Here is a 27,512-nt window from a genome sequence, read left to right as displayed (position 1 = left end):
ATGATGTTTTTATTATATGCTGATACCTTATTGGCCCATTTTGTTCCAATGAAGTCATAACTGGCATGGCTATTTCAGATCCTTTTCCCAAATGCTAATGAACCGTCGATGCAAGTAATAACTTCATATCAGTGTTCGGAAAGTTACTTGGTTAAACTTAATGATACTTGAAAATATAACTGTCAGTAACTATTACAGTTACTTTCTGCTGAATTTTTTTTGCAAGCAAATTACACACAATAAGTGATCATTAATAGCAATAAAATAAATATGCTCCTATGTGTCATCCTGTTAATATTACTACAACAAAAATAACATGGAACAAAACACTGAGGTATTCAAGTGCAATTGGACATGCTGAATTGCAATAAAGCGTGGATGTTCTAAATTGTGCATGCAATAAAGCCTAGCTTTATTATTTCAGGTGATTCTATTAAAATCCTTTCACCTTAGCATCCAGTGAAGACGCAGCGTTGCCAAATTTAGCTGTTCACATACGTTACAAATTTTCAAGTCGCTGTAAAAGTGACATTTCAAAACGTTACTTCCCATTGCAAAAAAGTAATCTGTTACATTTACAGATATTTGCTTTTAATAGCTAGTTACCACTGGTTGCGATTATGGGGGACGTGGGGAGGGCAGTCCCCCCCTTTTGTTCTCGCACTGTGGTTTCTTAATGCTAAGCCGTGTCTACTAAAAAAAAAAAGTAAACTGTCCTTGCCCCCTACCCTCAGTTTTGGTACCCAATCGCCGCTATTGCTAGTTACAGTTTATAATTCCTCTTACTTTTAACTGCGTTACAAATAACTAGTTACTTCCAAACACTGCTTCATATTTTCAAGTGTGGTTTTATAGGATTTGGTGCCTATACCAATAAATTTCAATGAAAATAAGATTCTTTTTATCTATTCCTGTTGAGTGATCTTACTAATTAGCTCAAATTAACGTTTCTGGTCATTTTTTAAACACAGGGGGTGAAAAGGGTGCTTGCGCACCCCTTAATTTTCTTCCGCACCCCCTTCAGCACCCCTTTTTCCAAACTTATTTTCAACCGAATATACTGTCAACTCTTTACAGAGAAAAAAAGTTTAGATTAACCAAAAAATAGTTTCTGACTACAAAACATTTGTTTAAACAGGTGATACAACAATATATTGACCAGTATTAAAGGCTCTTTAGTAATCGGGCAAATTTTGCTTGTACAGGGTGGCCCAAAAGTCAGTTTCCCCTGAGAGAAACTTTATATATAATTCTAAGAACTAAATTTAAAGTGTTATTAAGAGCTCCACCAGGAACGATGTTAAGCATTGGCGTTATCTGGGTAGAGACTGGTAGATTGTGTTCTCGTACCTTTCTTCAGCAATAAATGCACATCTCCTTACTACATGTATCATAATTTTGTTCTCTCTTAGGGGAAACTGACTTTTGGGACACCCTGTAGTTATTTGTTCAAAAATTACAAAATGTAGTAAATACTACTATTATTTTTGTTTACAGTTACCAAAAAAACCTTAACCAAACGTGTTTTGTTTGGTTGAAACAAATCAGTTCTTCTTTTAGTGTCATTTATCTTATGATTTATGAAAATCATGTCTTCATAATGAGCGTAGAATGTTAGGTATCGGAGACCACAATTAATGTATATTACAAGCAAGCTATTAATAATAATCTGAAAGAGAAGTCGCATTTATTTCTATGTGCATGTTGTTGTTGTGGACAAAACAGTAAACATAAATGTAGGGATGTGCCGAAGCCGATTACAGATGTATGAAAATCGGCAGAAATTGACATATCGGCTTCGGTACCGGCATCGGCAAAAATCCGATATTTAAACCGGTAAAGATTATACTAGGGTTTTACCTTCTAATAAGTTTTATATTCTAGTTTTGTAAGATTTATTGACAATTAGGTTATGATTCATCATTATTGTAGAGTTTTTGTAATGAAATTATTGCAAACTCTCATTCAGAGAATCAACCTAACAATAAATCGGAAATAAAACAGTACATTGCTGAACCAGGATCTGCTGTTGTATTGGAAATTCAAAAATGAGTATTCAAACCTGAAGCAAGTGCTGAGAAAATACTGCTACATCAGTATTCATTGATTGAGTGTTCAGTGTTGCTGAACAGATTTGCGATAAGAGAAGAAGTAGGTTACTTCCTGAAGTGCTTCCAAATCTCGTATTTCTGAAGTTGAATCTGGCAGCAGTAAATTGCCAACATTAAGAACAGGAATTCATTTTGCATTTCAAAGAACTGCTTGTGTACTAAAGTTAAATCTCTTGAGAATCCATGTTCTTAAAGGTTCACATAACCACCATTTGTAGATGCAAATGTACATTCGCATCTCTTGAGCAATAGAAATGTACATAGCAAATTTATTTTTGTCATGCTGAAAATAACATCCCATTTCTGTTTAATAATATTATGTATCGGAATCGTTAAATATCGGCATCGGTATCGGTTCCAAAAATTATCGGTGAGTAGCTACATCGGCATCGGTAAATTTTCAGCTTCGTCACTGAATCAATCCACTGGTAATTTTCAGTTTCATTGACATATTTTCATCAAAGCCTACTAATAGTTGATTGATATTTGATGTAGTGGCTAAGGCACACATGTACGTTTAATTTCTTCTTTACTTTCAACATCGCACCTTCTCAGCAGTCCTAGATGATTAATCTTGGAGCCGCCGATGTTAACACATAAAATAATCTACGGTTTTGTTCATTGCAGCTGATGTGATAATCGATTTCGGCCGCTCTCCTGAGTGGAATTGTCCCGTACCGGAGAACGACCCGCTTGGTGGAGGTGTCCCAAGCGAGGACGAGGAAGTTGAGGAACCCCAGCACGAAGCCTTGAAGTCTCCCACCACGACCGTGGCGCCAGCTAGGCAGAGGGCCACTCCGAAACCAGCTCCAAAGGCAGATCCCTGGTATATACCACCCATACCATGCTACGAGCCGGAAGATGGCGTGTTCTACGCTCAGATGGGTCCCACAGGTGGCAAACGAGGATATCCAGCAATCACAGGTAACATCTTGATCACAGTCAGTTGACGAGAAGCCATTTTTATTTCAGGAACGTGAAGATGGCGCTGACCACAATAGTAGTTCCTTTCTCTTCACCAGAAAACGTTGTTCCATTTTCATCTTGGCTTGTTAGTCATTTTTCAGAATTTTTGCAATCTTATTTCTTTATAATTCTTTAGGTTTCCTACTGCATCTTACTTGTATTTATAGCTTCTAACATTCTACAACGGAAAATTCATCAGTTTATGGCCAATGTAAGAACTGACATCTTGGCAGATGAGGCCAGAGATAGCCTAACAAAGTTACAAGTAGCTGTAAATGAAAGTATAATATGACTTAACTGTGTTTTATTCCCGTAGTTTCAGGATTATATAGTTTAAACCACCAAACATTGGGCTCAATGGCAGAGGGGGCACTTTTGCGCTTCCCCGAGATGAAAAACTAAATATGCTGACCAAGGCAGTAATTTATTTTATTAAAAACATAAACTAAACGTAACGTTTCAACCTTCTAGCAAGGTCTTCTTCAGACTCTGTATCAAGTACTTGATACAGAGTCTGAAGAAGACCTTGCTAGAAGGTTGAAACGTTACGTTTAGTTTATGTTTTTAATAAAATAAATTACTGCCTTGGTCAGCATATTTAGTTTTTCATAATCATGGAAACAAGGCTTAATGGTGTTCCCCGAGATATCTGGGAAGAATTCATATATTTCAAATTGTGAAAATCTAGCGTGAAAAAATGGATGAAGGGTGCCGTGAAAGACAGCAGATTAAGTGCATATGGAAATTATCCTAGTGATGGGGATGCTTCATGAGAATTCTCATAGCTGAAGGAAAGCATTACCCCATGTTTCCACCACTTTAAGTACTGCTGCTGCCCCCCCCCCCCCCTAACTAGAAAAATTCCTGCAGGCGGCCTTGCTTGGCCTGTGTCAATTATCGAAGTAGTGTGACGTTTTGTGATTAAGATAAGTTTCAAGCCTACAGTTAAATATTTCAAGTAAAGTTACAGGCATTTTTTTCAATATTACTTCGTCTATAAATAATAACTTATAGGTATTTTTTTGAAAATTTTTCATCCTACGACTTCCAAATCAAAGTTATCGTAACAACTCATTATAGAGTTATATATAGTGTACAGTGGGATCCATGAGTACTACCGTGCAAATTGTCCATCACCATGTTCGTGCACTTTATGTGACCCAATAAGAGCTTCAAGAATTTAAAGATAATTCAAAATAAGCTGTTTACAACTTCTACACCACCATACATAAAAATCCATCGCTTAAAAACACATAGGATGTAAGAGAAAAATTAATGAAAATAGTCATGGACAATTTGCACGGTAGTACTCATAGATCCCACTGTACATAGAGTTTCTTCCTGTCTTCGCTCTTTTCTTAAAAGATTGATATTGTACAAAATTTGAACTAGCCTAATTGACGACATGTGCAGATCTTTGATATTCTGAAAAGCATTAAAATAATGCTGGTATGTTTTTCTTTGCAATTATATTTAATTTTCTCTGGAAAGCCTGATTTGGACGACAAACACTCTAGAACAGGCGTTTCTTTCCAATTTGTGAGAACCTCCAACGAACGTCACACGAAAAATCCCGTAAACGTGCCTCATGGGCCCACCTATGTCAATTCACCTATGTCATTCTCTTGGTTTCCTTTCTGTGAATAATTTTCATTTGAAGCAAACGTTTTAATTTTTTAAATAATATATTGAGTGAAACAAACCACTACATTTTTTACGAAATTTAGAAACACACAATGTTTGAAACAAGCATACAGAAATGTACAAAACACAAATTTTATGCTTTTATTGCTTTCTTTTAAGTTTTCCATATCTTTAAAAAGTATGCTGTATCGTTACTTTTCTTTCAGTTTACAGTGCCAAAATCATTAAAGAATCTCAACGAGAACCATACTACTTAAATTTATTGCCCCACTCTCAAGAGAAGCTACCATTTTAATTAATATGTACTGAATGTTTCCAGGTCATGTGGGATGGGGCATTTCTTGGTACATCAACGGGCTGTTGATTCCTGAGATCAATGTCGTCCGAGGAAAGACGTACACCTTTGTGGTAGAAGGAGGAAGCGATCCTAACGTCCCAGCCAGATACCACCCGTTCTACATTACAGATGATGCCGTTGGAGGTTATGAATATAAGTCTGCTGAAGAGAGGGCGGTAAGAATGTGGTTAACCTTGTGTTTCTTTAATTATAATAGGTTTTAGACGGGAGTTAGTAACTAATTTTCTTGAGATCAAGTGATTCTACCTTTGTAGGCCTACATGAAAATTCAGTTTTAAACAAAGGTAGATTGAGAGGAAGAAAATCTATATTTTCAATATCCATCAAGTCTAAACTCTCTAGAGCTGCTATGCTTAGTGAGATACCCATAGTTTTATAAATTTATAACAGTAAACCCTCGTTAACACAAACTCGCTTAAGACGAACACTCGGTTAACATGAACAAAATGTTGGTCCCGGCAGGGATGTATTATATCTTATAGAAAGTTTTATCGGTTAACGCGAATTTCGGTTACCACGAATTACGAACTGTTTTTTAGTCCGTTGCGTCATTAGATCTCATTTAACACGAACTTCCAAAGTTTTTCATAATTTTTTTCTGTTCCTCTGTCGTTCCTCTACTACGTATGTAAGAAATCGCTCAACAATCTCTATCATCTTGTCAACAATCAACTTATACAGTATTGTAACAAACGAATTCAGATCAACAATGTGCTTTTCTATTCTTTAAAACATAGCCAGTACGAGTAACATCAAGAATAAAACTTGGGTGCAATTGCTCGACAATCGCGATCATCACGTCAACAATGAGCTTATACCTATTTAACCAACGAATTCAGTTGTGTGTTACGTATTGTAAATGGTTAATGTGTAGAAAGAATTGTATTGCAACAATAAAATTTGAGTCCCCGGTTAGCACGATTTTTTTTAACACGAACTCTTGATTTTTCGGTCTCTTGGAATTCGGGTTAACGAGGGTTTACTGTATTGTTGTCTGATATATATAAACAACTAATTCAATCAATATAATATTACCACAAGCTAGAAGGATTACATTGGTTAAAACCACCTGTAATACCAGATCGTTAAAGTCTATTGTCCAACTACGTATTTGTCAACATGAAGTCGCAAAATAACAAACAAAGTAGGCAAAGTATGGTCGTCGTGGCCCTTTCCTGTTAAAGTTCTTGTGATTGTCTTCTAGAAATCGGTGTTTACCACGTTCTATTAATTCGTAATATGGATCATCGACATCTTTGTAACGCCCCTTGCAACATGTGCAGTTCCTCATTTCCGATCTGGTACTAGATACATACGTACGGTTGAAGTTCCTGTCAGTACTATCAAGAATGGTACTATCGGTTGCATTGGTGTGCGCCATATACATCTTTAGAAAATCCACGGGCAACAATAAAGCTTGAAAACTGTTAGGTCCAAAATGAAGAATGAAGATCTTTAAAGCCACAGACTAATGTATGCGATAGTAATGTATATAAAGGTATTTCCAATAAGTTGTTAAAAATTGATTGTATCTTTTGCAGAATGTACGTGTGTTTGCTGGAGTAAGATCGGACCGTCAAGGCAACACTTTCCCTACAGGAACAGGTCGTCTCTGTAACTGGACTCCAAATCCCGACTATCCAGCGGATAGCTTCGACTCATTTGGAGCATACCAGAGGACGCTCACTTTGGAATGCGACGACGGAGAAGCTGGGATCATACAGTGGACTCCAGATGAGAATACTCCAGATACAGTTTATTATCAGGTTCGGATTTCAAGCTCTTGAGAAAATATTATTTATTGTGAAGTAACCTAATACTAACTATCAAGTAAATGATCGCAAAGTTAAATTTAAACCACAGTGTGGATATATATCTGTCAAGTGAGAAAATGTATTGTTAAATTTAAAAATCATGGTACTTGAAGAAACCTGGAAGTTAATTTTAAACAGTATTGTGTGAGGAGTGCAAGTGAATATATTTTTAGAACTAAATTTGTATAACCGTGTGAATTCTTAGCAACTAACGTATCCTAAGAGTTGGGCTAAAATATTGAGTCAGAAAATATTGATCTCAGCTTTTACTCTATGTCTTCAACGTCCGGGAAAAGTGCAAGATCTAACTTTGAAAGCAAGCAAATAGTACATTTTCAGATATATTCTATCTCTTACACAAATATTGTTTTGATATTATTATTGAAGAAAACTTCATAGAAAACTTTCTTCAGTTTTAAATGGTTTACAAGCATTCAATTTCGACTAGAGATTAACAATTACTTTTACTGTCTAAATTTAAAGCATTGCAGCTTGTTTTTCTTCACCAATCAAGACATTTGTAATGATTCGGAACCATTCAATTTATGTCTACTACACAGATTTAATCCTAAAGGCCGAATGGCTCTTTGTTGACCACCTTTAATGCACATAATGGAAATATTTCCTTGTAAATGTGTCGCTTTTATGTGCTACTGCCTTTTTATTCCAGTGCTACACTCATCGTTATCTTGGTTGGAAGATCAAAGTCCATGACCGTTGCGACCAGAGTCTCGACTACGCCGGCAGTGAGCATGTTGTGAGCAAGACAACCCCGAACAGACATCACGAAGACCAGGCATATGACGATGAAGATATTGGAGATGACAGGCTAGTTTCCAGACCCAGCATTCAAGTGGCAACCAGAGTGAAGCCTGACATTTATGGGAAAGAGGACCAACATACCAAAACGAATCAAGAGAGCAACGGATTCGTTGGAGAAATACCCCCAGATTCCTTCGTCCAAGGGTTCCCCAACCTTCCATCAAACACACATCAGAATTTCCAAAGCGAACCCATTTTGACTGAGATAAAGGCTCCCAATCTCCAGCCTCAAGATCGCCCGACTGTGATCTTCACACCTGTCAACGTTCCAGAAAATAAGGAACCGGAAATACAGACTGTTCCTCCACCCTCATCCTCTTACACCATCGACTTCACTGGACAGCAGGTTATACCCGGACAAACTTTAGTCCCTGGGCAGCATATTGTTCTTTCCGTTCCACAGAATAGTCAGTTCTTGCAGTTTAATCAACTCCCTTACCAGTTTGAGCAGGTCCAATCTGTTAGCACAGAGGAACCGAAGAGGGAGGTTATCGTAACATCTCCTAAGCCAGAACCTCAGGAGTCCACACAGCCTGAACCAACTAAGGACAATGGCGCTAAGGTAACTGAAGACAGCAAACGCGAAGAATCGGCTCAGAAAGAAGAAGCGGCTCAAGAGACCCAAAACGACTCGGCAGATAACAACCAGGCTCCTCCGGAAATTACTGTGAGCAATATCAATGTACAGGGTACTAACAGGCCACTTCTGACGTCACTCAAGACGATACCTCGCGAGCCATTGCTTCCAGGCCAACTCATACCAAACAGGTTTCCAACCCGGTTCCCTGATCAGTTCCTACTTCAGAGACCAATTTCCCAAGTACCCTATCATCTGCGTAGACCAGCGTCCCCAATTCCCTTCCACCACCACCACCCATTTGTTCTTCAGCGACCAGAGCCTAGTCGTCTCCACCCGACATTCTTCAGACCACCCTTCGCCCCACAGAATCTTATTTACGACAGAAAGAAGCCCTTCAGAGCTCCCATAAACCCTCACAATCCTCATCTGCAAGTTCAAGGAGTTGTACCCCATCATCATCATCACTTGACTCACAGACCCAATTTGATAATCGCGGGAAGCCCAATCCAGCAGACTCAACAGAGAAGTCAGCCTCTACATCAAATTGCTCAGTCATCAGCCCCACCAGTGTCGCATCCAAGTTTCCCCCCAGTGACGTACCAGAAGCCAACGGCGGCAGCACTGGTCAGTTCTGCTAAACCAACACTCTCCACCAAACTCCAGACGAAACAAGCAACGAATGTTGTTTCTGTTAGCGTCAGCACTCCTCCCCCAACGCCCCGCCCGCCTCCAACAATACAGAGCAAGAGAGACGAAGGTTTTAACAGAGTAAAGCTTCCACTCGCCATAAACACAGGATTCGACCCAACGTCCGTTATCGTCGAAGGCGGATTTAGGCCTATCAAGAACTCAGGGAACAACGGACTGCAATTAGCATTTGAGGTCGAAGCGTCCGAAGTTCGCGAGTCCGTGCTGCCTCCCCAAGAAGCACTGGTCGCCAAAAAACCAAGCGAAAATTTGTTCGAAGGGCAACCGCCTGAAACCCTTGAGCCCATATTCATCCCATCGCCGCTAGACAGGAACTCCCAAAACTCTTCCCAGGCCGCTTCAACTGTCCAGAAGGAGCCCATCACCGTCCAGTTGCCAGTTCCAGTAGTTCCAGTAATCCCTCAAGGCGTCGTGCTTCCCAACACCCAGCCTGCAAATCTGAACAATATCAACACTATAGAACCCAACAAGTTCCACATTGGAGGTAAGCTCGCTCATACTTTCCCAGTATTCAGACCTCGTCCAGTTATACGAAGACCGATGTTCCATAACACCTTACCTTACCGGCTTCAGTACCGATCTCTGCCTTACAGGTACGGAGCAACGTTGACGCCTCACGTCCACTATCAAGGCAATCTTCCTCACGAGAATATAGCCGTTGCTGCAAACGAGCGTGTGGACACTATCCATATACTTCCAGATCGTTCTGCAAGATCTGACAACGTCCCGCCTATTCGTAAAGTCTCTGCGCCGCCAGGCTCGGTGATCAGTTATGACGGCAAGCCAATTGATGTATCCCTAACCTCATCTCTCAGAACTCGACCATCCATTCCTATCTCAAACCGAAGACCTTCTAGCATTGACGTGAGGAAAAACCCACAGTTTGGACCTTACAGGGGAGAAGTGCCGCCTCCAGTACCAGATTATGTTCCCGGAAACATCCCTCAGTTGCAGCCCCAAAGAGGACCTCCTCGTAGGCAGTACAACCTGCAGTACCCTCCTCTGAATCCTCAACTGGCCCACTCCCAAAGCACCGTAGTCTTCCGTCTTGTAGAAGCCGAGGATGATGAAGACGAGGACGAAGAATTGACACAACAAGAAAGCCAGGCAACAAAATTCTATCTTCTCACCAAAGAAAAGAGCCAGGTGAAGACCGACGAAGTCACAGATGAAGAGGTGGAGGAACCGATCAACACCACCACAGAACCGGAAGCTCCAACAACCACCACAGTCTCCCCCATAGGCAACGCAAGCGTGGAATCCCAAACAGAAAAGCAGGAAGAAACAGTCGAAGAACAGACAGACAAATTAACTCAGGACAACACTACTGAATACAGCGTCCTATGGGCCAAGGTAGATGGTGATGACGTCAAACGTGCAGACCAAGAAACGCACTCCGAGGATATATTGAAAGTTGTAAAGCGGGAAGCCAACCCGGATCATGAACCAGGACACCACAGCCACGACGAAGGAGACCACCACAATCACGACGAACCTAAATCAGCCGGAAACGGAAGTCCAACGTCAAGTGTCCGAATCTCTTTGATTTTGCTCTCTGTAATATCATGTTTGCTTTCTAATTCATAATTCTATGTCAATCAAATGAGCAAAATTGACTTAAATAATTAAATTAATTGGCACTAGGCATGAAACAGACATTTATCAGGAAGATTAATTTATAATAAATAAGATTCGGTAAGAAAGAGTGCCTAGTGTGTAAATTAAAAGCGCTGAAAAAATATTTGCGCGTGTGTATGTATGAGAGAGTAAACGTTCATGTGTGAGTGACTGTTGTACAAACTATAGTGTTAATAGATTGTTGTTTTTTGTAAATATTGAACACAAAAGATAATCAATAAAATTGAGTTTTACTAGAAAGTATTTAGCCTGTTTCATTTCTGGTGCTGTTTCACATCAGTCGTTCAAAGATGATAAATTCACAAATCTCCATGAATTTTACATAATATTCAAGTGCACTGAATTGAGTATCCTTCCCGTAAAAAAAATATGTCTTGTATCGATACTTAAATTTCTAATTTTTTTATAATATTTAACCAAATTTACTATTTAAAACAGTAACCAACTTAGAATGCAACAATTTATAAACATTACAATTTCGTTACCAATGAATTAAAGACCTACAAGTACTACTTCATGACAACAATGACTCTAATAGTACAAAACTAAAATATGAGAAAGTATGTTTACATAATCGAAAAAGGTCGCTAGCAAAAAAAAATCCTTTCCATAGCATTGTTTTGTTTAAACATGTAAAGCTTCATACAATTATTTTATTACGGTTTATGATCATTGATTGAGTGCAATTTGTTTGCATGGAAATCTACAGCAGAAAGTAACTGTAAAAGTAACATCCAGTTAGTTTTCAAGTACTAGTAACTGTAACTAAGTTACCTTTTAAAATGAGTAACTGTAACTAAGTTACTTTTTAAAATGAGTAACTGTAACTAAGTTACTTTTTAAAATGAGTAACTGTAACTAAGTTACTTTTTAAAATGAGTAACTGTAACTAAGTTACTTTTTAAAATGAGTAACTGTAACTAAGTTACTTCTTAAAATAAGTAACTGTAACTCAGTTACTTTTAAAAATGAGTAACTGTAACTCAGTTACTTTTTACAAAGTAACTTTTCAAACACTGCATTGTCTCCTTTATATTTTTTGGAGGGGGTGCAGTACCCCCTAATCCCTTCGATAAAAATTGTACTCCTTGTGGTTCCTAAAATGCTGATGCTGGCGTTCACAGAATCTCGTTTTTAACAACTAACACAAGATATTTTGTCAACATTGTCTCCTATCCAGAAGTATTCAGATTCATGAATCTATTATACTGTATTTTAGTATTCGTTAGTTCACTTTATAAATGCTCTTGGCAAACAGTTTACTGACGTGGGTTCAAAAAAATTAATGTACGATGGAATACGATCAAGTAGAGATTAAGGAAGTTAAGCTACAAGCTAATACGTATGTATGTTGGAAGTATACATTTCTAAAGAAGTAACCGACTGGAAGTTAAGGTGGAAATCTGCTTCAGAAGAATATATAACTGATTTTCACTTTCGATTTCTTTAAATGAAATTTTCTCAAACAAAATATGTATTACCACTACAAAATATTAGTTACATTAATTCAAACTGTACAGTACATTTTAAAACAATGATTTTTGTACAGGAAGTCTGATGAATCAATTTAACTTGGAAACAAGTAAATTAAGATGGCTCGTTCTGAGGTAATTTTACAAATGAAAGACCAGAAAATCTGGGGATATTTTGAAACATTGAAAAGTGTTCAATCACTGTTGAAGTGTTCAACGTTCAAAATTTAACAACGAAATACCTGCGCTCAATTTTGTCAAATTTAGGGATATGGTCAACCGAACATACTTTTACACCATTAGGGTAAAAAAATGTAAGGGTTATAAGAGATTGTCATATGATTTTATCAGATAAATCCCTTGCAGATATTTGTGTAACCCTGCACAGTCAACTCTATATTTAACTTAGAATAATGAAAATTTCAATTATGAGAGTGGGCATACCATCCTCTTCTTTGTAGTCTACAGTGTGTCCTTAAGTGTGTATCTTAAGAATCTCATCTGAAACAAATAGTTCAATTTCCTGTAAACATTATGGATATCATTCACTAATGTTAACTAGTAAAATGTTACTTCATCAATATCTCAATGTGCATATCTATGTACACTAATGATATTAAGAATTACACTACCATTCTTATTATGTATATTTAGATTTTTATTTTATGTTATTCAATTCATTTCAAATATTTCTGTGCATTTTCTTTCTTAAAATTTTTACGACTTATTGCCATTTTACAGTTTATTTATAACAATAAATTCTGAAACAGTTTTTCTGATGAAAATAAAATAACATAATTGTACACTAGAAGAAAACAAGATTATCCATTATGTCTGTGGAAGACCTCCAAAACATAAGTTAAATTTTCGGAATGATTTCAAATAATATATTGATTTGATCAACTGTTGATGCAATTATGCAAGTAATGCATATTGTTTACGAAACCAATCATGGACGTCCGCAGGATTCTTTCCAGGGAGTGACAAGCAAGGTATTTTTCCAGGGGAGGGGAGGGCAAATGATGCACATTTTCCCTATAACAATATTGTCTCCTCAAAAAACATTGCTTCAGTTTGAAGTTATCATGTTCCTGCAACGCCCTTGCAATAATTAACATATATTACTGTGACTGAAATGAAATTATATGTGTTGATGTAATTTGTATAAAATATGTAATTTTTGGTTGACTTTCATTTTGCGGGGATGGAGGTGCCACCCTCTCCTACCCTTCCGGACGTTTATGAAACGAATGGGGGGATGTTTGAACCCGGTGAACCCTTACACATAGCCATGTTTAGGCACGATATAATATACAGGGTGTCATTTTAATGGCGCCCACGGACCACGGAAACGTGTAGAGGACATCAAAACAAACAACTTTTATCAGTAACATTTTTCTCGTTGGTTCGTCGATTCGACGCTAGAGCCGTTCAAAAAAGACCGTTTTGCCGCCTGGATGCTGGCAACCCAACACAGCATTTGATCGTATCTGTGACGTCATATCCTGCGGCGAAACAGCGCACGGCAGTGTTGCAAGGAACACACACATTTTGTGAAAAATTACGAACTACCAATCACATTATTAGTTTTAAAACGAAGCGAGAAATGCGTCCAGTAGACTGAACATCATAGCCTACCAGCCAGAAGATCAGCAGTCATCTCAGGGAAGGGGGAAGTGAACCAACGATATGGGAAATGGTAAAAAAGTATTCAAAATGAAGTGTCAATATCGGATTTTGTCTCAGCCTACATGCCAAATATCAACAACAATAAATGTTATTGGACTTACAACTTACACGTGGCTGTTTACGCCCAGCTACATGTCAATTATATTTGCAAATCTCGTTGCAACGTTGATATCTACAGGTTTGTGCCCATATGCATTTTGGTATTTTTGTGCTTATAACGAAAGCATCCGAGTTTCACGTTGTTACATTACGGCTAAAACACGTACAACCACAGTAACAATGTAATTATGAATCAGTAGCGAATATACTGCCCTGTTCACAGTTGCAAACTATTACATGTATATCCGGTGCGTAGATAAACACATTCGTCGGAGAGCTTGTTTTACTGCTACTTATATCCCTGTATTTTCAACCATTTTTGTCACTTGCCTCATAATGCCCTGAATATACATTATACAGAGTGTCCGAAAAGTCACGCAACCCGGTGTTTACGACCGTATAACGGAATAGCGAAACGGAATTAGAAGAAACGCTTTCTGCCAAGAGAATGCCCTGTATATTGGGAAAATTTAGAGAGACAAACATATGTAAGAACATGCATGTTTTAATAACAAATAAGTAAAGTGTTGCAAAAGGCGGAAAAAAAATATTTGCAAATCGTGTGTATTGATGCACAGAACTCACTGAGGTAAATTATTGCAACATTTCACATTACCAACGAACAATTTGGATGGCCATCTATTGAATTTGACAGAAAAAGAACTTTGACGAAGTTTCAAAAACATTGCAGAAGGGAATAAATGGGTTGTTCCAAAAATCGATGTTTTCACAATATTACGAGGGACACTGGCAACACTGTTGGTGTCACGTGTCACTAACAGACGTGTTTCACCTCAGGCTATCACACTAAGTCACTTTTAACGACAAAGGAGAAAGTTGGTTATTCTCGAACATATGCAATAAATTACATACACCTTGTAACCCTGAAATGTGTGTTCAGAAGAAAGTGTATCAATTGTTATGTTTTCTCTGCCTTAGGTGGTTGCTGTTTGCCGCGAACGGCATTCCAGATTGTGTCTACTTATGCTGACGTCGTGTGTGTGTTTTTAAAATGCCATATTCTACACAGGAAAGAGTGTTTATTGTTGAAGAATATGTCCGAACATCGTCATATTCTTGCGTAAGAGAAGTATTTAGGGATATCCACATTTCAGGGTTGCAAGGTGTATGTAATTTATTGCATATGTTCGAGAATAACCAACTTTCTCCTTTGTCGTTAAAAGTGACTTAGTGTGATAGCCTGAGGTGAAACACGTCTGTTAGGGACACGTGACACCAACAGTGTTGCCAGTGTCCCTCGTAATATTGTGAAAACATCGATTTTTGGAACAGCCCATTTATTCCCTTCTGCAATGTTTTTGAAACTTCGTCAAAGTTCTTTTTCTGTCAAATTCAATAGATGGCCATCCAAATTGTTCGTTGGTATTGTGAAATGTTGCAATAATTTACCTCAGTGAGTTCTGTGCATCAATACACACGATTTGCAAATATTTTTTTTCCGCCTTTGGCAACACTTTGCTTATTTGTTATTAAAACATGCATGTTCTTACATATGTTTGTCTCTCTAAATTTTCCCAATATACAGGGCATTCTCTTGGCAGAAAGCGTTTCTTCTAATTCCGTTTCGCTATTCCGTTATACGGTCGTAAACACCGGGTTGCGTGACTTTTCGGACACTCTGTATTATGTGTTGCTTACCTTTGGAATTTTGAGTTCTTTCATTTCTAGTATTTTGTCATCTGTTCAGTGTGTCACAGACAACTAGTAGATCAGAAGGACGAAGTGGATAGACTAAAGCCCCTATCACACGGAACTGGATTTCTAGTAGGAACGCTCTAGTTGACGCTGGACTGGCTACCCATTTGCTAGTTTTCGCCTCACACGGTACTTGTTACACCGTACTTGTCGATAGTCTTTCGTTCCCATAATGGCGGCCGCGCGAGATGTAAACAACGTATCACTTCACACTTTTAAAATACGATAACTATTCAACCGAGAGGAATATCGCTTCGTATTAAATGGTTTTAGGTAGAGAAGAACGGCGCTGATAAAATGCATACTTTACAACGTTTACTATACACGTATGGAAGAATATTTTAGCTTTTTCAATTGTAAACATGCCTTTCGTGCTGTATGCACTCGGAAACCACAGACAAAAAAGGCTACTTTGCAAACTCACAGATTATCTTCACATGGCCAAAATTTGCTCTGATTGGCTGTTCCACAGAATCTAGTCGAAGAAGTTAGTAGCAATTAGAACATGTACTATTCCTCAAAACCAGTCAAGCAGTCAGCCAGGCGGCCATAATTTCTACCTAGAAAGTCAGTTCATCGCCAACTAGGGCATTCCAACTAGAAATCCAGTTCCGTGTGATAGGGGCTTAAATTGTAGATGCCAACTTGGTAACTAGATTGCAAATATTTGACATGTAAGCTGAGACAAAATTCGATATGACCACTTCCACTTGAATTCTATTTTCTTTCTACCATTTTTCGTATCGTTTGTTTACTTACTGTTAAGTTACAGAATGTGTTTGCTCGTTTTGTTTTACGGTACATAATGTGGCTGATTGTAGCTATGTCATTTTTCACAGAATATGTGTGTGCCTGGCAACCCTGGAACGCATCGCTTCACCACGGGATATGACGTCACAAATGCAATCAAATGATGTGTGTGGTTGCCAGCATTCAGGCGGCAAAACGGGCTTTTTTAAACGACTGTAGTGGCGAAATGATGCACCAACGAGAAAAATGTTACTAAGAAAAGTTGTTTGTTTTGATGTCATCTATACGAATCTGTGGTCCATGGGCGCCATTAAAATGACACCCTGTATATTTCGAAGGTAATTTGACTCCGTCTCAACATGCCCTTATTCATTATAGAATTATATTAAGGATAGAAATATGATGCCATGTGTGTTCTTACGAAAGAAAGAATAAAGTTAATAGGTTCCCACTTAAAAGTATCAGAACGTTCAGCCCGGACAAATAGTACCAGAGTGACGCTTAATCTACTTCTACCGGTATTCGCTTTCATGTGGGAAACTGATCAAAAAATCTTATAAACTTTGCGTAAATTTTTTGACAAAGTCCACTTATAAGACTAATTTCATCCTTATCAGGGTAAATTGCCCTGAGTAATTCTCAGAAGTACAGTTCCTTGGTATTTCCATGATGTTCAGAAGAGCCCAATAACTGCAAAAACTCGAGATGAACAAGAAACTTCGATCTACTCATCTTTGCTCGGTGCGATTCTTAAATTTGTCTCCAAAAATAAGTCGCCGATTAAGATGCTCACCTGCAACCCAAGGATAGCCCAAGCACACTGAGTGAGGTCAGTTTCCTCACCTGTCGGACACCAAATGTCAATTCATCATACAGAAACTCGACATCAGTGTTGCAACATATTAGAAAATGTGGCTTGATATATGAGAACTTCCCTCGGCACTTTTTGGAAAGTAATTCATACATTGTTTGCACATTTCAAGATACCAGTCACAGTGGCCGAACGCGTTGAGTCCTAGACTCACGATTTCGCCAACACTAGACTCTCATATGGGCCTCTAAAAATAATTAAATAATTACAAATGACAAAACCAGCACGAATTTATCACCCCCTATTTAAATTAGCAAATAATGCATTAGTAGACTTGCCAGCCCCACTAAATATTTCCTACTTGACGGCACTGGGTTCGAATCCTAGGGGTGCCTCTTCAGTTTCATCTAATCATCATTCACCCGCATCCTCGCAATTATGCCTAAATACGCATATACAAATATCAGTACTATGTTTTTTTTATTATTTAACATAGCTATGATTTATATTAATAATTCAAACTAAAGTATTTCATATTCATATGAAATGTGCTGGTATATGACACGGTCGTGCCAGATTCAACCATAGGACATTAATAGTCATAATAATATATTTATCTCAATAGAAATTGAGAATGAGCAACATGAGACTGTATATTGGTATACGCATGATACCTCCCAGAGTACGGGAAAACATTAAGATTTACAGTAAATAGACACAAAAACACAAAACTTACGTTTTAACATTTGAATTTAGAATCTATTTATCTTGATTATGCAATTTAAAAAGAACCAAAGTTTTACATCATAACGAAACTCAGAAAAAGAAATCAGAGTAACAGCACAATCTTTCTCTCGTGCACTTCCATTAATCTCGTAACTTCCAGCTACGAGATTCATATATACCAGGCGGGATGGTGTACTTCAACAGTCTGTTCATACGTCCGAGAACGATATGTCATATAGGTCTTTTCTACTGTTACGGCGGTCGGTCCTCATGCTGGCAAGGAAAGTGTGGAGCGGGGAAGCGACCAATGCAGCACGATAAGAACCGCAGCAACCGGTAGAACGAGGTGCACGTAGTACATTCTCCCGGCACGTCGTAACTCTCGGCACCACCGCTGTTGTCTGGTTGGTCTGCTACGTATTCCCAGCTCCACACTTCCCTTGCCAGCATGAGGACCGGCCGCCGTAATAGTAGAAAATACCTTTATCAAATGTTTCTTGTGTGACACGAAAAATGAATGTTATATGTAATTTCATGCACAACACATAACAATCTTTCTCACGTTATCCACAAGCTCCGCCTTTTATCTGTGAGGATCATCTTTTATGCTGAAAATGATCTTTCAACAGAAAGAGTCTGCGGCGCAAATTTCAATGCTGAAACGTTCCCTCGCAAGGCGTGAATGCCACAAAGTACCGAAAGTGAGGAAGACCCCCAAAGATCAGAAGTTTGCACTTTGGACTGTGCAGGCAGTGGCGTGCCCCAAGGGGGAGGGAGTCATAAGCCTCCTTTAGCCCAGAATTCCTAAAAAAAATCGAAGGCCAAGGACAGAAATAGATGACAATATTCACTACTAAAAAGTATATACGAAACCCTCGCCCTTTCGAAAATCCTAGTCACGCCACTGTGTGCACAGACATTTTGCTTTGTTTCGAGCTTGAACATGACGGAGGAAAATCGACAGAAAGTATGTTTCAAACAAGTTGATCATTGGATTTTTTCTTCATCAAACGGGACAAATACTTCTGTGATATGAAAATCATGTGAAACCTTAAGAAATACACAAATACCTAAAAAAAAAAAATTGAAAAATTTGATTTACGCGCAAAAACCTAAAATAGGTTCTATCAAGCAAAATAGATTATTTGAGGCATTATAAAACTTCATAATTTGTTGTGTATCTTAAACAACTTATTTCTTGTTTTCCTGCAAAGGAAAAAAGCAATAGGTTAAATACCTAAAACCCAATCTCTGCTAATGACGTACTCACACATAAACAGAACTTTTCGAGTTACTAAAAGTGCTTGAAATACAGTGTACTTCCATCTCTCTTATTTAATTTGCTCTGGCATTTTAAAAAATTATTGGGTTCTCTTGTAGAAACCCTGTATATATACAATGCCAGGAGTGCCGACTTGTCAAAATTATTGGGGGGGGGGGGGCTTTGATCACTGAAATAAATTAATGAATGACTCACTCCCTCTCTTCTTTTAAGTTTTGGCCTCAGTGTTCGGAATCTCGTAAAAACCCATGAATTCCTCAAAAATATTAAAATTTTCATTTACAGTTCGAATCAGAATGTCAATTGTTCAAGGATGGATATGTCACAAGTTTTGTCAACCATAATAGCAAAATATTCCCGACTTTTAATATCTGCTACCACGGAGCGCAAAACACTTCTCCCTTATATATCAAAGATCTCGTTCTGAATGTCATGCGAGAGCCATTTGTAGCTCGAACGTCCCATCCACTCTCCTAGTTCATGTACATCTTCTTTTGAAACTCTTCTTAGTAAAAATGTTAACAATACTCACAATTATATACTTAGTATATAGTAATAAGTCATGTGTTTTGCTGTATCTGGTCATAGCCCCCCCCCCCCCCCCCGAAGTCGATGGTCTAGAACATTTTAAATGTGTATTTAAAGTTAACTTTATGTGGCACAATTCAGAGTAAACTTTACAAGAGAAGCAAAGATAGATTCTCTTAAGCAAAATTATTTGCGGGCTCTGCCCCCACATCGTAAACATGGGGGGGGGGGGGTGACTCGAGGCCCCCCAAGCCCCATGGAGTCGGCGCCTATGTACAATGCATATAGCACGTATGCACATAGCAAGGAATTAATACTTCCCTATACCCGTTATATCTTTGAAAGAAATTTACTAGACTGGCAATGTTTTGGTGTATGCTGATTCATCATCATGAACGTCATCGCTTCTGAAACCACTGACCTGGCTACAGCCTGGGATATTCGTCCGCCTTACTACCAATTTGTACAGAGAAGCTCGTATAAAAACCTACTTTCTTCAAATTTACCTCGAGAAGGAACAATATCAAAAAGGGATTTTTTTTTAGTGCTGAAGGGAATTTTCATGATCAAAAGGTAGCACCAGTGACAGAGTTATTTCTGAACTGTGAAGATTCTCAGTATCCTTGAGACTCGCGGAAGGCGTGGCAAACAAGCTTGACTAGTTTTTGGAAGTAACTGGAATGGAATGAAGGAAAGAGTGCGAAATTTAATAGTGTGGAGAGAAGATACAATACACTTACGTCCGGACAGGCGCATACGAAGGTACGCTCAGTTTTGCATCTTTCTGTATCGCTGTAAACAGCACCGTAATCGAGATTTGTTTCGATTTCGTGGAGCAAACTATCGAATTTTCACCCCAAACGTACTTGTTTACAGAGTGCAACGACGTATTCGATACGGCTGTATGCCAACATCTGGCTAGAATATTCGGAAGGATGTGAAGGCCCACGAAATACCCAACATTGATATAAAAGTTCCGTGAGATGCGGTGACAGAAAATAAAAACAATTTACAAGGTGAAATCGGAACGAGAGTACAACTTTTAATAGTATTGAAAGTATTTACAGGCTCATACGGGAGAATTTTCGCTTCGGATAATAAATAAACAACGATTATGAATTTTTATGGATCAGTGACATTTTTCTGAAGATGGTCGTTTTATTCTCAAATTTAGTATTCGCATTTCTTTAAAAGTTTATCATGTGGAAATATATTAACCAAATTCCACACAATATATAGTAAAACCACAGATTTTAGAAAGCTTATTTCTTTCTTATTCTTGCCACCATATAAACCGTAGGCGTCGGAAGTGAAGGGAGATTATTGCCCCCAGTAATTTAGAAATATGTATATATGCATGTATACATACAGACACACACACACACATACGTATGTGTGTATATATATATATAAGAGCATGAGGTATGTTTAATAAAACATGTGATTTGTATAAAGCACAGGAGTGCCCTTGAAATACTTAGCATGTGCACACCTTCAGATCAAGCTACAACTCCCGCAACGAAAATGCCATTAAAATATGTTATTCATCATCATATTTCTTTTCATTATGTACCCAGTAGCGGATAGTCAACGAATTCAAAGAACGTAACATTCATTGATTCATTCTTGTCACACTTTATAAGCATGGTTCAAATTAGATTTTCTTCTTACTTTCTATACTGATTGCAAGGGAAGATAACAAATAAGACTTAAACGCAATCCAATGATATAAGTCAATTGACACCTTTGTTGTATAAAGAAACGAAATGCTGGTGCACTCAGGAGAGTGTACGAAAGTGAAGCACGAGGTTTAATGTTGTGATGCAGAAATTAAGAGCATTTATTTTGAAATTGAATTTTGAAATTATTTTTTATTGGTTTTATATTTTTATATGTTGAAGTAGATCATGAGAATTTAATATTGTGCAATTTTGAGACCTTGAAAAATGTTTCCCTTTCCTGTAGAAAATGTCAAAGTTCAAGGTCAGACCGCCAATTTTTCATGAAAAGTGAAACATAGGTAAGTTCGGAGTGCTGTATCTTCGGAAATCAACAGCATCCCAAACTTTTGTTTTGATATACTGTTTATATAAGACTGGTTGCTTATATACATTCAATTGTCTTGATGGGACATTGTTGCTTTCCATTGTTATGCGGCAACAAAGAGGGTCCAAAATGCAGTTCATTCCTGTTTTCGGCCCTTAATATCTTGGTTAAGCAACACTACCCCAAAGATTTGATTACTGGACATTGAAGTTCACTATTAGGACAAGCTACCTGATATAGCACATTATAGGGATATTGATGCTGTTAGCAGATATAACCCTTTGAATACTCAAAAATTGCGAAATCCGCATCTCTAGAATTAGGCCTATCTCAAAACAGCATGAAGGTAAAAAAATACACTAATTATGCCAACTTGTAGGTGAATATATGTACTAACACCATGAAATGAAAAAAACTTTGGGGCCTCGACCCATTTTCGAGAAAATAATTTTTAAAATATTAGGAAATGTCAATGTAAATTATCACACTTCCTCCCCTATCAGAAAGTGGAACAGACCTTTCTCCTACTTTTCTTTGTTCCAAATGGACCAGTCCATGTCTTGACAAGTTGTAGAACAGTTTTTGTCTTTCTTTCTTTGATAGATAGTGTAGTGGTAAACGTCGCATCCTTGTAATCAAGGGGTCCCGGGTTTGATGCAAGGTTGAGGTACAAGTTGTTCGGATCCCACTTTAAACTGCAAGTCCCCAGTCCCGATTAGCTTTCCTGTGAGTAAAGTGGGCTTAAAAACAAAGCTCTATATACAAAGGCGTACCAAGGACTTTCGAAAGGTGGGAGGGGCTATACATTTTTTAGTAGGCAGCCATCTATTTGCCATCTTTTCCTGCCTTTGACATTCTTTTTACTGGCCAAATGGGGGTCATTACCAGGCACGTATCCAGGAATTCCTTTCGGAGGGGGCTCAACACAATTTTTTAAGGGGTATAGTAAGATCCTCACAATTGTATGTTTAAGACCAGTGGTGGCAATTGGGTTCCAAAACAGGAAAGGGGGGGGGGGAAAGTTTACTTTCTCTTGGTAAACAAGGCTTAACATTAAGAGGCCATAATGTTGAGGCAAGAAAATGGGGAGCACCTATGCCTTAAATCGTCGCCACTGTAGGCTGTCATTTTAATCAGAACGTGAAATCGGAACATTTTTTACCACTCGACTCCTTTGTTTCCATGCATTAATATTCTGTGCCGGAACCATCTCAGTATGTGTGTTTGTCCATTTCTTCTCATCAAGCATAAAAATATCTATGGTGTCTTTGAGTGTTTTTACGAAGCTGTTACACATGCACGGGATGGACAATACACTCGACAACGCGAGATTCAAATTGTGGGCTGCCAACTGACGCAGACAGCTCTCGAATATTCCTCTCTGATTCGAGCCTGAACACCACTAACGTGTCTTGTCCTCCCATGTTTGCAGCTCTTATAAAAGCCGAAACCCACCAAATTGTTCAGATTCAGGCCTTAGCACTTACAAGTGTTCAAAAATGCCTGTCACAGCTTCCGGAGTCTTGTCATATATATATACACGAAACAAAGGAAGTCTTCACGAATATAGCTGGATCACGAAACAATTAATGCACAATGAAAACCCTTCCGTTCCCAACACATCTAATGTTTCGTCTCCCAGTATGATCAAATGTTTATTCATTTATCTCCAGTGACGTGCCCAAGGGAGGGTTGGTGAGGTCATAACCCCATTTGACCCAGTATTCCTTAAAAAAAAAAGAAGAAGAAGAACTACAAAGACAGGATAAAAATGGCAAAATCAGGACTGACCATCACAAATAGTATGCGTAACCCCCCTCCCTTCCGAAAATCCTGGGCACGCCACTCTTTATCTCGGACACATTTTTTTAAAATCAACTCACCAGAAGTTTTTATCATTCCGTATTGGAGATTGAAGTAAGATGCGTTCTTCCTACAGGTTTGGATATGATCCTTTAGGGTGCTGTCGTCTACCTGCCTTCACGCCTAACCTTAACAAGGCCCTAATTTTCTATCCTTGTGACTTGAATTTTCAAGACTTAGGAAGGTTTCAGACCGAAAGGAACACGCGATACACGTCGATTGGAATGGGCCAATCAACAGCAACGTTTCACATCATAGCGACACAAAAGGCCGCACAAACCTAATTTCGACTTGTGAAATCCTCAGGCGACACGGTGTGAAATCTCCCTTTTTAGGCCACTGTCATTGTCACCTCAGACCACAGAAGAAAAAAATTCTCCTCAATCGGTGGGAATGCTCCTCAGTTTTCTTCTCTCTCCTATATTTTCTGTGCTTGTTCACTATACAGGCAACACCTTACGATTTGATATACGCAGGACATGTACTATGTAGACATTTTAACGAGAAATCGGTTGAAGTCAAGGATAGCTAGGTGGCTCAGTTGGTAGAGCCCTGATTCGGGTCCTGGTAGAGCCTGCAATTTCCGCCTAAAATGTCTAAATAATGAACATCTTCTTGCTTTCTCTTCTCGACAATCATAAAATTTTTGGCTGTCTCTTTACGGTAGTTAAGTGTTTGAATGTATTTTGAACGCAGTAGGCTTAAAAAAAAGTATTTTTTTATACCATGAAATCCTCGGACTGCATATGCGAAATTTAGTTCTGGCAAAACTAAATCATCACTCAAAACTTTGACTTTCAGTTGATCTATGCAGCTTATTTCTGTTTTAATAAACCACTCCAATATCCGGTACTGCTGAAATATTCACTTTAGAGAGAGAGAGAGAGAGAGAGAGAGAGAGAGAGAAGCGCCTGGATCTCTTCGGCTCTCGACTCGAACTAGCACTACATTGAGGCCCCGGAAGTTCTACTGTCGTCAATGTCTTCATTTTCGAATCACTATCATTAATCGATTCTTTGTAGAGATGAACTGAAAAATTGAATCCGCGTATTTATATCCTAATTATATTCTAGAACGTTCCGTACATAAAACGATTCGTTAATATTGCCAGTGTTGACTCCTTCTCTCATTGAAGAACGTATCCTCTCCCGCCTTCCAGAGATTAGAAATTACAACGAATCGCCCTACGTGTGGCGCTACCTTTGTTGTGCAGCTTCCAAATGCTGACAAGTTTCTACATAGTGCTGAAGTGCGCTGCGACAACACCGAAAGCGCAAGAAAAGTTGCAATATTATCAACAACAGGGTTATAGAACATTCTCTGTCTTGCCTCGATAATTGTCTATCTCCTTAAATCATCGTCACATTATTCAAAAAGCCAAAAACCTTAATTTTATCTAGTGAAAAAAAAAAAAAAAAATCTGTAGGGGGGGGCTCGAGCCACCTCAACCCCACCTTGGATACGTGCTATTAACAAGAACAGGGTTATAGAACATTCTCCGTCTTGTCTCGATAATTATTTCTCCCAAATTATCATCACATTTTTCAAGAAGCCAAAATCCTAATTTTATCAAGTGTAAACAGAAACATTTCCTGAAGGGGGCTCGAGCCTCCTGATTCCCACCTTGGATACGTGCTATTGACAATAATAGGGTTATAGAACACTCTCCGTCTTGTCTCCATAATTATTTCTCTCAGATTTATAAATTTATTATCTTCACATTATTCAAGACGCCAAAAATCTAATTTTATCTAGTGTAAATTGAAAAATTTCCTGGGGGCGGGGGCTCGAGCCATCTCATCCCCACCTTGGATACGTGCTATTAACAATAATAGGGGTATAAAACATTCTCAGTCTTGCCTCGATAATTATTTCTCTTCTTAAATTATTTTCACATTATTCAAGAAGCCAAAAACCTAATTTTATCTAACGTAAACTGAAAAACATCCTGGGGAGAGGGTCCAGTCTCCTGTGCCCCATCTTGGATACGTGCTATTATCAATAACAGGGTTACGGAACATTCTCAGTCTTGCCTCGATAATTATTTCTCTCCTTAAATTATTATCACATTATTTTATTTCACACCACAAGAAGCCAAAAACCTCATTTTATCTAGTGTAAACCTAAAACTCTCGGGGGGGGCTCGAGCCCCCTAAGCCCCCCCTCTGGATACGTGCCTGGTCATTACCTACACCCCTTTATACACGCCACTGTCTATGTTGCAATAAGAGTACAGTTTGTAAACGATTCTGTATTATTGTACCAAATAAAACATAACTTTCTTGTTGTAAATAACTTGAGATTCCCAGAATAAACCAATTTCAATTCAGGTAGGCCTAAGAGCGGATCTGCGTGATGGAGTGGTTACCACAGCAATCCACGACGCCAGGGGTGCCGGGTTCGATTCCCGGTCTGGGGATGATTGATTGTTCTTTGTGAGTGTCACTTCATCGATTTCATAATATCATCACTCACCCTCTTTGCCATGATTAGTAAAAAGTGACAGAAAGGCGACGTTAAATAACCCAATATCAGGCAATCAATCTCAAATAGGCTTAGGAAAAGTAGCTTTAGGATATTTCCATCATCTTTTATATTGTTACTGCAAATAACCAACGTGCTTTTTTTATCATCATGGCAATTCTTTTAAAGAAATTTTGAAACATCAGACACAAATTTATATTTTCGGCTGCTTCACATTTCAAGCATAATGGGGTATTCGAGATTTGCTTGGTTTTCTTTGAATTGTGGTGAGGACAAGCCTTCAACTACGCGAGGGTTAACAGCTGTGGTAAATGCAACTGTTTCTCGGGGTGATGGGTTAGATACACATTTTAAAGATGTGAGCAGTGTTTGTATACATACATATTGACTGTCGTAAGAATTACACTCGATTGTCTACTATTAAAAAGGATATTAAGAGAAAACCTCAGGTAGATGAAACGGCCATTCCCAAGGGTTTCATCACGCTTTACAGCACCACCTTCTGATTTTAAAAGGGATTGCTTATTTTGTTCCAAAGAGGCGTCATTGAAAATCGAAACTAAGAAGGATAAGAAATATTGAAGGTCAATTCATGAAGTAATTACACTTAGCATTAAGAGGACTATAATTGATCAAGCAGTAAAATGTAATGATGAATGGGGTAGGTTAGTGTAGTGGACTTGGTGGCAGCTGAAGCAAAGTACCACAGTGAATGTTTCGCTTCTTTTTTTAACTCTGTAACATCTGCGAAAGCGGGAAGACCAATTGATGATAGAAAGCGACAGGCTTTTGACAAACTTTGTTATTTTGTTGACGAAGAAGATGAATGCCAATTTTCAATGAGCCAGTTGTATGATCAAATTATATCTTATCTAGATGGCACTGAAGGATACACATCGAATCAATTAAAAAATATTCTGAAAGAAAAGTACGGAGACAGATTGGTAATAACAGAGGGATGTTTGTGGTACAGAAGAGATCCTGTACTTACTTTTAAAAGTGCAACAAAAAAGCTGCTACATGAATCTTGGTACAAAGAGAGAGAACAAAACGAGCAAAATGAGAGAGGACCTATTGTTACAATGGCTGCAAAAATAATTAGAGAAGCTCTTCAATCGAAAATCTATAATAATACTTCATATCCTGCAACAGAGCACATGTTTCATAATGAGGATGACCTCATTCCAGAGTCTTTGACATCAAGCAGAAAAGGTGATCCGAATGTGTTGTTTCGGAAACGTCTCATGATCTGCCATTCAATTATTTCAATGTGTCGACAACGTACTTTTATATCACCAATCCAACTAGCAGTTGGAGTTTACTGTTTGCGACATTATGGATCTCGACAATTGATAGACATCCTTCACAGTCTTGGAATGTCGACCAGCTACAGCGAAGTAAGAAG

The 27,512-nt window shown here is 38.4% G+C and overlaps 2 protein-coding genes across 2 annotated transcripts in view; both read left to right on the top strand.

Annotated features, from left to right (window-relative positions):
* LOC145991075 (uncharacterized) overlaps positions 1-10,884 on the top strand; it is a 122,567-nt gene extending 111,683 nt beyond the window's left edge. The window contains exons 10-13 of the mRNA XM_083126796.1: positions 2,739-3,035; positions 5,041-5,234; positions 6,621-6,845; positions 7,564-10,884. Coding sequence (XP_082982922.1) covers positions 2,739-3,035; positions 5,041-5,234; positions 6,621-6,845; positions 7,564-10,590 — 3,743 coding nt within the window. The 3' untranslated portion in view covers positions 10,591-10,884. The remainder of the gene's footprint in view (positions 1-2,738; positions 3,036-5,040; positions 5,235-6,620; positions 6,846-7,563) is intronic.
* Positions 10,885-20,343: 9,459 nt separating this feature from the next.
* The window catches only part of LOC145991513 (facilitated trehalose transporter Tret1-like), a 60,265-nt gene continuing 53,096 nt past the window's right edge, over positions 20,344-27,512 (top strand). Inside the window, exon 1 of the mRNA XM_083127535.1 lies at positions 20,344-20,476. The gene's annotated coding sequence lies outside the window, so the exon portion shown is untranslated. The remainder of the gene's footprint in view (positions 20,477-27,512) is intronic.

This window comes from Lepisma saccharinum, chromosome 8 (genome assembly GCF_977018435.1).
Source record: "Lepisma saccharinum chromosome 8, izLepSacc3.1, whole genome shotgun sequence".
Classification (NCBI taxonomy): domain Eukaryota; kingdom Metazoa; phylum Arthropoda; class Insecta; order Zygentoma; family Lepismatidae; genus Lepisma; species Lepisma saccharinum.
Note: the sequence above shows the minus strand (reverse complement) of the source record. Positions and strands in the feature narration are given on the sequence as shown.